The sequence below is a fragment of the Mytilus trossulus genome, chromosome 2, assembly GCF_036588685.1.
Source record: "Mytilus trossulus isolate FHL-02 chromosome 2, PNRI_Mtr1.1.1.hap1, whole genome shotgun sequence".
Taxonomy (NCBI): Eukaryota; Metazoa; Mollusca; class Bivalvia; order Mytilida; family Mytilidae; genus Mytilus; species Mytilus trossulus.
The window spans coordinates 75266162-75280089 of NC_086374.1; the positions used below are offsets into that span (position 1 = coordinate 75266162).

A 13928-nucleotide genomic window follows, 5' to 3' on the forward strand; every position below is an offset into this window, starting at 1 on the left:
TGTTTGTTGCTGTATATATCACTTTTGTTTTTCATTTATTATTTTGCACATAAATCAGGCCCTTTAGTTTTCCTGTTTGAATTGTTTTACATTTGTCCTTAAGGGAGCCTTATATAGCAGACTATAATGTATGGGTTTTACTCATTGTTGAAGGCCTTTAGGCCTGTATTTGTTAATTTCTGTGCCATTTTATTTCTTTTGAAGAGTTAGTCTCATTGGCTATCCAGCAATTGACAATTGATGGTTGGTTGAAGAAAAAAAACACTATACTAGTACAAATGTACCACAAAAGAGTTGATTTCAGCTTCCAAATTGTGAACTTTCCATTTCTATATAGCAACATTTCATCTCTCCCAGATGAGATTATCCAGGGTTGTATTTCCTGTCATGAGTTCATTGATTGATAGCTGCTGACAAATTAAAAAAGCTATAAACCTAGAGTATCATCCAAGTGGAAGTTGAAATCATCCCTTTGTAAGTTTAACGGATGCAATCAAGAGTTGGTTTACCATTATGGAATATCCGTTTACAGAATGATGGGGGATATGTACCTAATAAAATTGAGAATGGAAATGGGGAATGTGTCAAAGAGACAACAACCTGACAAAAGAGCAGACAACAGCCGAGACCACCAATGTTGATACTACAATCCATTCCCCTTTTCCCCTGAGATCACCCCAATTTTTGGTGTGGGTTTGTGTTGCTCAGTATTTAGTTTTCTATTTTATGTATTGTGTACCATTGTTTGTTTGTTAGCCTTTTCTTTTTAATGAGTTTGAATGTCTCTCTGGCATCTTTTGCATCTCATCTATCATACCACATCTCCTTCATGTCCTTATCTTAAAATTAAATATATATATATACCAAATCAAGATATTTATAAACTTAAACTATAGACAAATTTTCACAAAACAGATTGTGGTAGGTACGTATACAAATTAATACATGTGGATCATTTTTGTGCATTTGCATTTAAAAGAAATTCCACAGAAATTGTATTGTTCATGGTTTCTGACATGAAAAGCCTATGTTACCTGTAAAAAAACTATTCTGAAAATTAATAATTGATTTGATTGGAATTTGTGTGTGTTTTAAAGTCACTTTTAATACTGCTTTTTGGCTTTTTCAAGGCGGCCAGGTTTTGGGTTTTTTTTGGGGGTAGAGGAAGCCAGAGTGCCTAGAGAAAACCATGACCTTTGAAAGGAAAACTGACAATCCTTAGTCAACCAAGATTGGAGTCGAATGCCCCGAAAACAAATTGAAAACATTTCAGAATACTATAACTGTAATATATATATAGTTAAGGAAGTTTAGGGGTACAGAAAACTAGAGGCTCTCAAGAGCCTGTGTCGCTAACCTTGGTCTTTGTGCATATAAAACAATAGACAGATAAATTCATGAAAAAATTGTGTTCTGGTGATGGTGATGTGTTTGTAGATCTTACTTTACTGAACATTCTTGTTGTACTATTATGTCTATCTATAATGAACTTGGCCCAGTAATCACAGTGGAACATATTTTGTAAAATTTTACAAAAATTTTATGAAAATTGTTAAAAATTGTCTATAAAGGCCAATAACTCCTTAAGGGGTCAATTGACAAATTTTGTCATATTTGACTTATTTGAAGATATTACTTTTCTGAACATAATTGCTGTGTACAGTGTATCTCTATCTATAATAATATTCAAGATAATAACCAAAATCTGCAAAATTTCCTTCAAATTATTAATTCAGGGGCAGCGACCCAACAAAGGGTTGTCCGATTTGTCTTAAAATTTCAGGGCAGAAGATCTTAACTTGATAAACAATTTCTCCCAATGTCAAATTTGCGCTAAATGCTTTGGTTTCAGAGATATAAGCCAAAATCTACATTTTATCCCTATGTACTATTTTTAGCCATGGCGGCCATCTTGGTTGGTTGGCCGGGTCATCAGACACATTTTTAAAACTAGATACCCCGATGATAATTGTGGCCAAGTTTGGTTAAATTTAACCCAGTAGTTTCAGAGGAGAATTTTTTTTTTTTTAAATTACTAAAATTTTAGAACTAGAGGCTCTAAAGAACCTGTGTCGCTCGCCTTGGTCTATGTGCATATTTAACAAAGGACACATCTGAATTGATGACAAAATTGTGTTTTGGTGATGGTGATGTGTTACATTTTACCCCTATATTCTATTTTTTGCTATGGCGGCCATCTTGATACTGGGTCACTGCACACATTTTTTTTAAATCAGTTAATTGGTTTTATCGTCCCGTTCAAGAATATATATGGTTTAGAGGTGGGGATCTGGACCGTTTACAAGATAAAAGTATATTCTCAATTTGAAGGGGGTGGGGATGACCCCCCAGGGATTCCCCCTATATGTCATGAGTTTTGTTTTATTGTCCTATAATCATTTCTGAAGAATGCATGTATCTATCACTTACAGTTTTCAAGTTATATTCATTTGAAAATTTTAGAAAATAAAATCCCATAGGGTTCTATAGTAAACCCCTCCCTCCTTTCTACCCCCCAAAATACCCCTTAATAGACCCTAATGACAAGCAGTTTTTAAGAAACGCTGCGGACAAGTTCATTTTTTAAAGTGGCGGAAGAGGAAGAAGAGGAAGAAGAGGAAGAAGAAGAAGAAGAATAATAACTAGAGGCTCTAAAGAGCCTGCGTCGCTCACCTTGGTCTATGTGCATATTAAACAAAGGACACAAATGGATTCATGACAAAATTGTATTTTGGTGATGGTGATGTGTTTGAAGTTCTTACTTTACTGAACGATTTTGCTTCTTACAATTATATCTATCATGAACTTTGCCCATTAGTAACAGAGAACTATATTTGGTAAAAATTTACATAAATTTACCAAATTAATGAAAATTGTTAAAAATTGACTATAAAGGGCAATAACTCCTTAAGGGGTCAATTGACCATTTAGGTCATGTTGACTTATTTGTAGATCTTACTTTGCTGAACATTATTGCTGTTTACAGTTTATCGCTATCTATAATAGTATTCAAGATAACCAAAAACGGCAAAATTTCTTTAAAAATTACCAATTGGAGGGCAGCAACCCAACAACCAGTTGTCCAATTCATCTGAAAAATTCAGGGCAGATAGATATTGACTTGATTAACAATTTAACTTCTTGTCAGATTTGCTCTAGATGCTTTGGTTTCATAGTTATAAGCAAAAAACTGCATTTTACCCCTATGTTCTATTTTTAGCCTTGGCGGCCATCTTGGTTGAATGGCCAGGTCATCAGACACATTTTTCAAACTAGATACCCCAAAGATGATTGTGGCCTAGTAGTTTCAGGGGAGATTTTGTAAAAGATTACTTAGATTTATGAAAAATGGTTAAAGATTGACTATAAAGGGCAATAACTCCTAAAGGGGTCAACTGACCATTTTGGTCATGTTGACTTATTTGTAGATCTTACTTTGCTGAACATTATTGCTGTTTACAATTTATCTTTATCTATAATAATATTCAAGATAATAACCAAAAACAGCAAAATTTCCTCAAAATTATCAATTCAGGGGCAGCAACCCAACAACCGATTGACCGATTCATCTGAAAATTTCAGGGCAGATAGTTCTTGACCTGTTAAACATTTTTATCCCATGTCAGATTTCCTCAAAATGCTTTGGTTTTTGAGTTATAAGCCAAAAACTGCATTTTACCCCTATGTTCTATTTTTAGCGGTGGCGGCCATCTTGGTTGGTTGACCAGGTCACGCCACACAATTTTTAAACTAGATACCCCAAAGATGATTGTGGCCAAGTTTGGATTAATTTGGCCAAGTAGTTTCAGAGGAGAAGATTTTTGTAAAAGATAACTTTAATTTACAAAAAATGGTTAAAAATTGACTATAAAGGGCAATAACTCCTAAACGGGTCAACTGACCATTTTGGTCATGTTGACTTATTTGTAGATCTTACTTTGCTGAACATTATTGCTGTTTACAGTTTATCTCTATCTATAATAATATTCAAGATAATAACCAAAAACAGCAAAATTTCCTCAAAATTACCAATTCAGGGGCAGCAACCCAACAACCGATTGACCGATTCATCTGAAAATTTTAGAGCAGATAGATCTTGACCTGATAAACATTTTTATTTCTTGTCAGATTTCCCCAAAATGCTTTGGTTTTTGAGTTATAAGCCAAAAACTGCATTTTACCCCTTTGTTCTATTTTTAGCCGTGGCGGCCATCTTGGTTGGTTGACCAGGTCAAGCCACACATTTTTTAAACTAGATACCCCAATGATGATTGTGGCCAAGTTTGAATTGATTTGGCCCAGTAGTTTCAGAGGAGAAGATTTTTGTAAAAGTTAACGACGACGGACGATGCCGGACGACGCCGGACGCCGGACGCCAAGTGATGAGAAAAGCTCACCTGGCCTAAAAATAATAAGAACTGAGCAAAAACAATAAGTATCCAAACTTTGTTTGGAAGACTTAAATATACAATTTGGTTAAAAGTTACAACACAACCTCATAAGGGAAGAAACATTCAGGCTATGTTTGATTTCATTTAAAAGTTCCCCGCTGGTGGCCATCTTGGATGTTGGATCGGCTACAAAGTAATAACACTTGGTCAGCACCTCATTAAGAACATTCATGCCGTGTTTGGTTTCATTCCATTCAGTGGTTCTCTAAAAGAAGACATTTGTATGCATTTCCCATAAGGTCTTATGTTAAACTAAGTCCCCCGCTGGCGGCCATCATGGACGATGGATCGGCTACAAAGTAACAACATTTGGTCAGCACCTCATAAGGAACATTCATGGTATGTTTTGTATTATTCCATTCTGTGGTTCTCTAAAAGAAGTCATTTGTATGCATTTCCAATAAGGTCCTTTGTTAAACTAAGTCCCCTCCTGGAGGCCATCTTGGATGATGGATCGGCTACAAAGTAACAACACTTGGTCAGCACCTCATAAGGAACATTCATGCCATGTTTGGTTTCATTCCATTCAGTGGTTCTCTAGAAGAAGTTCAAAATGTAAAAAGCTATCTACGACGACGACAAACGCCAAGTGGTGAGAAAAGCTCACTTGGCCCTTCGGGCCAGGTGAGCTAATAATATTCAAGATAATAACAGAAAAATGCAAAATTTCCTAAAAATTACTAATTTGGGGGGCGGCAACCTAACAAAGTGTTATCTGATTTGTCTGAAAATTTACAGGGTTTATAGACACAAATGATAGATCTTAACCTGATAAAACAATAAGCCAAAACCTACATTTTACCCTTATGTTCTATTTTTAGCCATGACAGCCATCTTGGTTGGTCGGCTGGGTCATCAGACACATTTTTTAAACAAGATACCCCAATGATGATTGTGGCAAAGTTTGGTTAAATTTGGCCCAGTAGTTTCAGGGGAGAAAATTTTTGTAAAAGTTAACGACAACAGACGACAGACGAGGGACAATGAACGATGGACGCCAAGTGATGAAAAAAGCTCACCTGGCGCGAGGGTGAATGACAGAATTTTAAAACAGAATATGATAAGATAGTTTTATATATTTAAAAAAAAGAAAAAGAAAAAATAGTGTCACCAAAATTTGTTTTCTTGCTACGAGTAAAAAAAGAAAATTTCCTTATTTGTCCAGTATAAATTTTGTACTAGATGAGTATATGGTTTATTTGAAAAATTATTTCTAAAAGCACAAATATTTAGTATTTGTTAAAACATTTTCGACAATGCAATGAATAACTAAGTTTTCTTTATATAAATAAACAGTGTAACCAATAAATTGCAAATCTGTCTCCAAATTTGCAGTTTTGGGCAAAGAACTAGACGGATTATCTACTGTGATTGTACAATTCAAGATGGCGGTATACCCCTGAACTACTTGAAGTGTTTAATCATTACAACATTCAAGATTATAAAATATATTCAACCTTGCCTCTGTTTTTAGTCCACATCTTACTGCATATAGATTAACAAGATGTGGTATGAGTGTCAATAAGACAATCTCCATCCACATCACAATTTGTAAAAGTAAACTATTATCATGAGTATAGGTCAAAGAACGGCCTTCAACAAGGAGACTGGGATAACACAGAACAGCAAGCAACAAAGGGCCCCAAAACTGACTAGTGTAAAACCATTCAAACATGAAAATGCAACCTAAAGTATTAGAAAAATTAGACCAATGCATGCAAAACTTAAGGTAGCACAATACAAAGATTTGTTTACTTCCAATCACCAACCTTTGAAATGCTGTAACTTTCTTATGAATGCATAGAAAATAATAAAAGAGGTATATATAGATAGATAAAAGATTAATCTTTTAAATGAATGCAATATTTTTAATATGCAATCATTATGTAATCAATTATTATGTAATTAGCGAAAAAATCTGGGTAAGTTCACTCCAATGAATTTAGCTCTATCACCTCTTTAACTATACAGAAAATTTTAACGAAATCTTAATCAACACATCATGGGCTTCAAAAGGGTGTCTCAGATTGTCTCTATGGTGTTCCATTCTCTCATAAATCTCTAATTAGTGTAAACATTCTAACCACATAAAAGAAGATAATGTTTAATTAGGTGTAAAATTTGTTCTATACATTCTATCTGAAATCTGAGACACCCTTTTGTAGATAATGGCCATAGGAACAACATATAATAAAATCAACCCTCTAGGGATACCTATGCAGAAGCTAATTTCATTTGAAAGTGGAAATTTGGTGAAAAATAATTTAGACACAGTTAACATTATAATTGGTTACATAATTGTTGCATAATACTAACATTGCATTAATTTGAAAGAGTAATCTGTTAGCTATCCAAAACTACCACTTTTATAAATTTTCAAGCATTATTAAGAAAGTTACAGCATTTTAAAACTTGGGAGTTGGAGTTATAAAATCTTTGTATTGTGCTACCTTAATATAGAATAAAGAACACTAAAAATGAGATCAATGTCAGATAAAACTGGGCAGATTGAAATTGACATTTACACTTCACAGTCAATCCGACTTAAATTTATAGATCTTACTTTACTGAACATTATTGCTGTTTACAGTTTATCTCTATATTTAGCTATATTCTTTAACATTATATTCAAGATAATAACCAATAAAATGCTTCACTGAGTGCAGCCTGATACAACCACAGAAGTCGCACCTTGAACAGCTGTGGCAAGTTTGGACACAATATTCAAGCTTGATATTGTTTCCACTTTCATGGGAATGTCTAATTATGTCCGAGAGATTTGCTGTTCAAGGCATTACATAAAACCTGTATATGAGTTCATACCTCCAGTGCAGCTCGTCGTCTTTCAACAAATTCTGGATCAAATTTATCTGTTGGTGCTCCTTGCCAAAGGTACGATGGCTGAAGAAGAAATCAAAACACTGTTGTTTCAAAATCAAACCTTGTAAGTTGTCCTTAATTTTAAAAGTATGAAGACTTGTTACACTTAAGAAGGTGATTCAGTTAAATGTCACTCATAGTTGCAACTTAAAGTGAATGCTGTTGAGTGTACATGTGGGTTATTCACTATGAACTCCTAAATCACAAAATAATAATTATACATGAAAGGTTTATAAAGAAATAAAATTTGAAAGGGTTCTGCTGAAACCCAGTGTCTCGCCTAGCCAATTTTTGCTGTTAGTCGCAAGCTCAACAAAAATGTTTATGTCAAGTTACAGTAAATGGCCTAGGTCACAGATTTTAGTTAAATTTTCCATACATCTTTGGCTTGTTGATCTTTAAATGAAAATTGAAAATATGATGCATTTAACTTCTTTTTAATTTCTAAATGGCTATAACTGATTGATTTTTTTTTAAATTGGTTAATATTTGTATACATGGTATAGAAGCACATTAAATGAGCAAAAAAAATTCTCAAATTTGTCTGAAAATCATAAAATCTTACATTTCTAAGTACAAAGTGTTTTCTTAAATCAAAGCGCTGTTAGCACTGTAGGCAGTTAACCAAAAACCAAGTCAAACATAATTAGGAAAACTGTGGCAATGTAGCTTCACTTTTTTTTTAAGATTTAAAAGAACAAACAATAAACATTCATATATAATTGTACATTTAGGTTCATTTAATGAATTAATCATTAAGGCAAATAATTCATATGTTATCAAGGTTTCCAATAGCAACGTATATATCAAGTATATTTTTTTCATGGTCATGAGTCTTGAGTCAGCAGTGGTACAAATTCTCAATGATTGCAGATCTTCTAGTTGATTATAATTGTTCATATAAGTTGACTGTTAGTAGTTCAAGTTGACTTAAGTACGAGCTTGTAAAAGTATGAATGGACTTGCTTCCCTGGAAAAAAAACTGAGTTTGTGTTCTACAGTACAAAAGTTATGAAACACAAATCAGACAAATGTTTACTACTACAGGGATCAATGGTGAGGTCTGACTGACCTGTCCATAGTAAATTTAATTGACTCCCACCTTCACCCCAAGTCCATGATGTCTAAGCTTGGAATAAAATGACAGGTGTTAGGTCTAGCAAAGTGATATGCATGTGATGCCTATGAGATTGACCTTGTATGTCATTCAATCTGTTTGAAATGACAAACAGGAATGAATATGGTTTTGGAGTTGGCTACCCCTTTTTTTCATTTGATTTTTTATATTGTCCCATACATGAATATTATATATGGTTTAGTGGTTGGGATCCTGACCATTGTCAAGTTTTCAAACAGGAGGGGGTGGGGGACCCAAGTGACTTTCCCTAAATTTCATTTGATTTGTTATATTGTCCAATACATGAATATATATGGTTAAGGGGTGGGGATCTCATCTGTTTCCAAGTTATCAAACAGGATTGGGTAGGGTGACCCTTAGGACTCTCCCTATATTTCATTTGATTAGTTCTTTTGTCCCATACATGAAAATATATGGTTTAATTTAAAGGTTAGGACTGTTTCAAACAACAGGAGGGGTGGGGTGACTGCAGGACTTCCCCTATATTTTATTTGATTTGTTATTTAGTCCAATACATGAGTATATATGGTTAAGGGGTGAGGATCTCGACTGTTTCCAAATTCTCAAACAGGAAGGGGTAGAGTGGCCCCATGAACTCCACCTATATTTCATTTGATTTATTATATTGTTCCATACATGAATATATATGGTTTAGGGATGGGGATCTTTACTGTTTCAAAATTCCCAAACAGGAGGGATGGGGTGACCACAGAGCAGGGTGCAGCTTTATACAACGGTTACCACAGAAGTCAAACCCTGAACAGTTGGGGCAAATTTTGACACAATATTCAAGCTTGATATTGTCTTAATTTGGATTGTGATAATTTTTTTGGCATAATATAGGTTTCTGACACAAAATAAATGTGGTCAAAGATCTAACAATTCTTTTGTGCAATACTGTGCAATTGAAGATTCTTCTAGAAACTTTTCAAAAATTTTAAATTTTGAAAAATTTTGAAAATAAAATATGAATCCCTCAAAAAAAAATGGACCCCCCCCCAACTTTTTGAAACCCACCTTGGAGCAACAACCCTAAATCTAAATCCAAGCCTTTTCTCTGTAGTTTGGAATCTTGTGGTACAATTTCAGAGAGATATTGCATTCACTAACTTAAACGCAAATAATTGTTTTGAAACTAGAATTATAAAGCTTGTTTTCATTTCTTTCTGGGTCCCTTATTCCTACATGTTTAGCACAATTAACCCTAAACTCAATCCAAGCCTTCCCTTTGTTATATGGATCTTGTGGTACAATGTCAGAGAAATCTATATACTGACACACAAGTTATTGTCTGGAAACTAGAAAAATGCATCATTGGCCCCTTTTTTGGCCCTTAATTCCTAAACTTTTTGCCCCTTATCCCCTTTAATGAATCCTAACCTTCAACTTGTGGTACAATGTCAGAGCAATCGAAAAACTTATACACACGTTATTATCCTGAAACCAGAAAAATGCTTCTTTTGGGCCCTTTTTTCCTAAACGGTTGGGACCTTCATCCCCAAAATCAATCCCAACCTTCCTTTTGTGCTTCTTAATAAATTTCATAGAGATCCATTCTCTTCAACTTAAATTATTGTTTGGACACCAATGTGTCTTCAGACGACACAGACAACGATGACAACATCATACCATTATATGATCAAAAAAATTTTTTTGCAGTCGTATAAAAACTGCAAAATTTTCTTAAAATTACCAATTGAGTGGCAGCAACCCAATGGTTTGTTTGATTTGTCTGAAAATTCCAGGGCTGATAGATCTTGAATTTTTTTAATTTTTTACGCAGTCTGCACCGTTAGCCACTAGTCTGATGCCCCAGACATAGCAAATATTGATTCGGACTAGTGAAAATTTTTAAAATTTTCTATAGTCAAAATGATAGTCATATTGGGACAAGTTTTGATATTTAGTGTCCGGACTAGTACATGAAAAAGTTTTTAGCGCAGACTGTTTACATCATGTGAGATTTGCTCTAAATGCTTTAGTTTTTACAGGAAAATAACCTACATTTGTTATTGTGGACTCAGAGAACTGTGATAGCATATGTATGTTACATGTTTCAAAGGGACAATAAACATCATTAGTTTAGTTAAAATGTATAAAAGTTCTATTGATATTACTTCTTTCTATATGTATACTTAACTATTTAAAGATATAACAGTTCATAGTTTGCCAATTTTGCATAGTACATGTACACCTATATGTTATTACAGAAAAAATATGCCTGTAATAACTAAAGGGTGTTATCTCAGCTTCTCTATATCACTTCAAAGCATTTGCTCAGACATACATCATGCTTAATTACAATGTAGTTTAGGTACCTGTCTTGTATTGCAACTCCAGTTTCCGGTGCATGTCAAAACATGGAGGGAAACAAAATAGTGCATTTTTTTCGGAATTTTTTTCTGAACTCAATTTTTTCTGTTTGATTCTAGCTATAGGTTTATGCTGAATTGAAGCATATATATATATAGACTTTAAAAAAAATCTTGCATCTTTTGGGGATATCAATCCAGGAAAGTGGAAGGATATCATGTTTACTGGAAGTGGTATGTGCCGCCTAGTAAAAATAGCAAACAGAAAGTAAAAAAAAAATGTTTTGACTTCAGGATTGCCTAACTTTTTATTCTTCTTGGCAAGACCTCCTTTTTTTCGATTAAATCACAATTTCACATTAGTACATACATAATATGAACATGACATTTTTTTTCTATGTAGCATTTTTTATATTTTTATTTTCAAAGATCAGCTGTTTTGCATGTAAGCCTATGGAGCAGTCAATTACAAGACTGCAACCTTTAATTTATTGTAAGAAATAATGACCAGAGCATGTAATAAGGTTCTGTGCAAGTTTCTCAGTAATTCCCAAGTGTCTTATATAATAAGTTACATTCCTTTTATAACTGAGCCTTGTTATCACAGCTAAGTTTATCCCTTAATTGCCTCGACTCATTGATTAACCATGGTCCATCAAAAATGAATTAATTTAATTAAAAAAATAATTATCAAAACTATATGCATTTAGTTTCTGCGCAAAGTCTCAAGAGTTCCCTAGAGCCCACTATAAATGAAACAATTTTACAAATAACAAGCATATGTTATAACAGATTTAGAAAATTTAAGGTGAAAGTATCTGTAATAACACACGCAAGTTATTTCCTGGAATAACCCTATAGACTGACCTGTATGTTCTATTCGACTTTAGTCGAAAAAGCGAGACTAAGTGATCTCTCCATTCATCATCGGTGTCGGCGGCGGCGTCCACAAATATTCACTCTGTGGTTAAAGTTTTTGAAACTTTAATAACTTTCTTAAACTATACTTGATTTCTATTAAACTTGGACAGAAGCTTGTTTATGATCATAAGATAGTATCCAGAGGTAAATTTTTTAAAAATAAAATTTTTCAGTATTTTACTTATAAATGGACTCGGTTTTTACTGGGGGGAAGCATAACATTCACTCAAGTCTTTAGAATTTTAATAACTTTCTTAAACTATCATGGGTTTGTACCAAACTTGGACAGAAACTTATTTATGATCATAAGATAGTATCCAGAAGTAAGGTTTGTAAAAATATAACTCCATTTTTTCTGTATTTTACTTTTAAATGGACTTAGATTTTCTTCCAGTTAACATTACATACAGTCTGCAGTTAAAGTTTTCAAAACATTTATTAGATTCATTAACTATCCTAGATTTTTACCAAACTTGGACAGAAGCTTCTTACAATCATAAGATAGTATCAAGAGGAATATTTTTATCGATTTTTTTTCCTCATTTTTTGAGCCTGCGATTTACAGCAAAAGTAGGGGAGACACTCAGGGTTCTGCGGAACCCTTACAATTTTATAGTAATGGTGGCCATGTTTGTTGATGTTCGAAAATTCAGATACAATTAACTCCCTAAGAAACATTCATTAAAAGTTTAAAGGTATTTGGCCTAGTAGTTTCACAGGAGAAGATTTTTTAAATAGTTTATGACAACAGACAACAACAACGGACGCCAATTTATGACATAAGCTCACATGGGGCCCAATCCGGCCTGGTGACCTAACTAGCCTTGTGCACAAAATTATCCCACATTTATATGGTGTAATTTAGTAACATTTGGAATAAATTACAATGTCACTCTGTTATCTTAAACATTAAATGATCCATTTATTATGAAACAGTCAATAAAATTTATACAAATTTATAAACTAAAACAATGATACCTTTTTCTCAGGTAGTGGAGGGATGACTAGTGCAGGATAGGTACATTCCAAGTAGTTCCTTAACAACTCAAACTCATTATATCTTCTCCATAAGGATGTTGTTCCATCACCTTTGCATGCCAAACTGTTGTCCGTAATTCTAATCAAAATAAGTGATATAAAGTAGGATACACTAAAATGCCTCATAACCAATGTTGTATGAAATTAAGGTCATAGTCTGAAGAACCATGCTGACAGACATGTACACCATACAATCATTCCATACACCAAATATCACTGAATATATGAATGACCTATTGCTTATAATATCAGAGAAATAAACCAAACCACAAATTCCAGTGAACCATGAAAATGAGGTTATGGTCAGAGAACACCTGCCAGTTGGAAATATATATCAATATATATATGGTAGATCTATTATTGCATTGAATTGCTTATAGTAAATATGGTTAAAAACAAATTTTTATACTGATTAGTTAAAAAACCTTTTAAACTCAAAAAGTTGTTACAAAAAATCTTGTACAAATAATAATACTTTTCAACAGTTGACTAAACTTAGAACTGTTATTGTTTGAGACTATTTCATTATAAGACCTAGAACTTAGAAGACTTCTGCTTAAATTTATATTTGGGCTGCTGTCACATTGTCTTACATCCACATATCAATTATGTATATGAATATTAAAGGAATATGACAAGGTAAATCAAGTGGATTAACTAATTTTTCTCCAATATATTAATATACATAATGTAATATGATGTTGGTGTTTGTCTTTTTGTCCATTTATCTGTTTATGTTTATTTAGTTAACTATTTTTGAATGGATGTTGGCTACTTTTTTGTCCCTTCCTACATATACGTCAACTTAGTTTTTAGGATTTGTAAAGTTTATAGAGATTTATTAAAACAATTAGTTTCCTTAAGCATGCAGATTAAACATAAAGAGTAAACGATAATGATAATGTAAAAAAGATAAAACTCAGAACAAATAATAAATATAATATAGAGACGACTTTGATATGAGGGTAAAAATATTGGACATGCACTGATTTGAGAACGGACATTGATCAGAGAGCAGACATTTTACACTAGTAATTTTGGGGCCCTTTATAGCTTGTTGTTCGGTGTGAGCCAAGGCTCTGTGTTGAAGGCCGTACTTTAACCTATAATGGTTTACTTTTAAAATTGTTATTTGGATGGAGAGTTGTCTCATTGGCACTCACACCACATCTTCCTATATCTATTGAT

General features: G+C 33.4%; 1 protein-coding gene across 1 annotated transcript in view; it reads right to left on the reverse strand.

Annotated features, from left to right (window-relative positions):
• LOC134708024 (sorting nexin-4-like) overlaps positions 1 to 13928 on the reverse strand; it is a 71190-nt gene that overhangs the window by 43744 nt on the left and 13518 nt on the right. The window contains exons 3-4 of the mRNA XM_063568263.1: positions 12681 to 12819; positions 7275 to 7352 (exon numbers count right to left, since the gene is read on the reverse strand). Of these exons, the coding sequence (XP_063424333.1) occupies positions 7275 to 7352; positions 12681 to 12819 (217 nt within the window). The remainder of the gene's footprint in view (positions 1 to 7274; positions 7353 to 12680; positions 12820 to 13928) is intronic.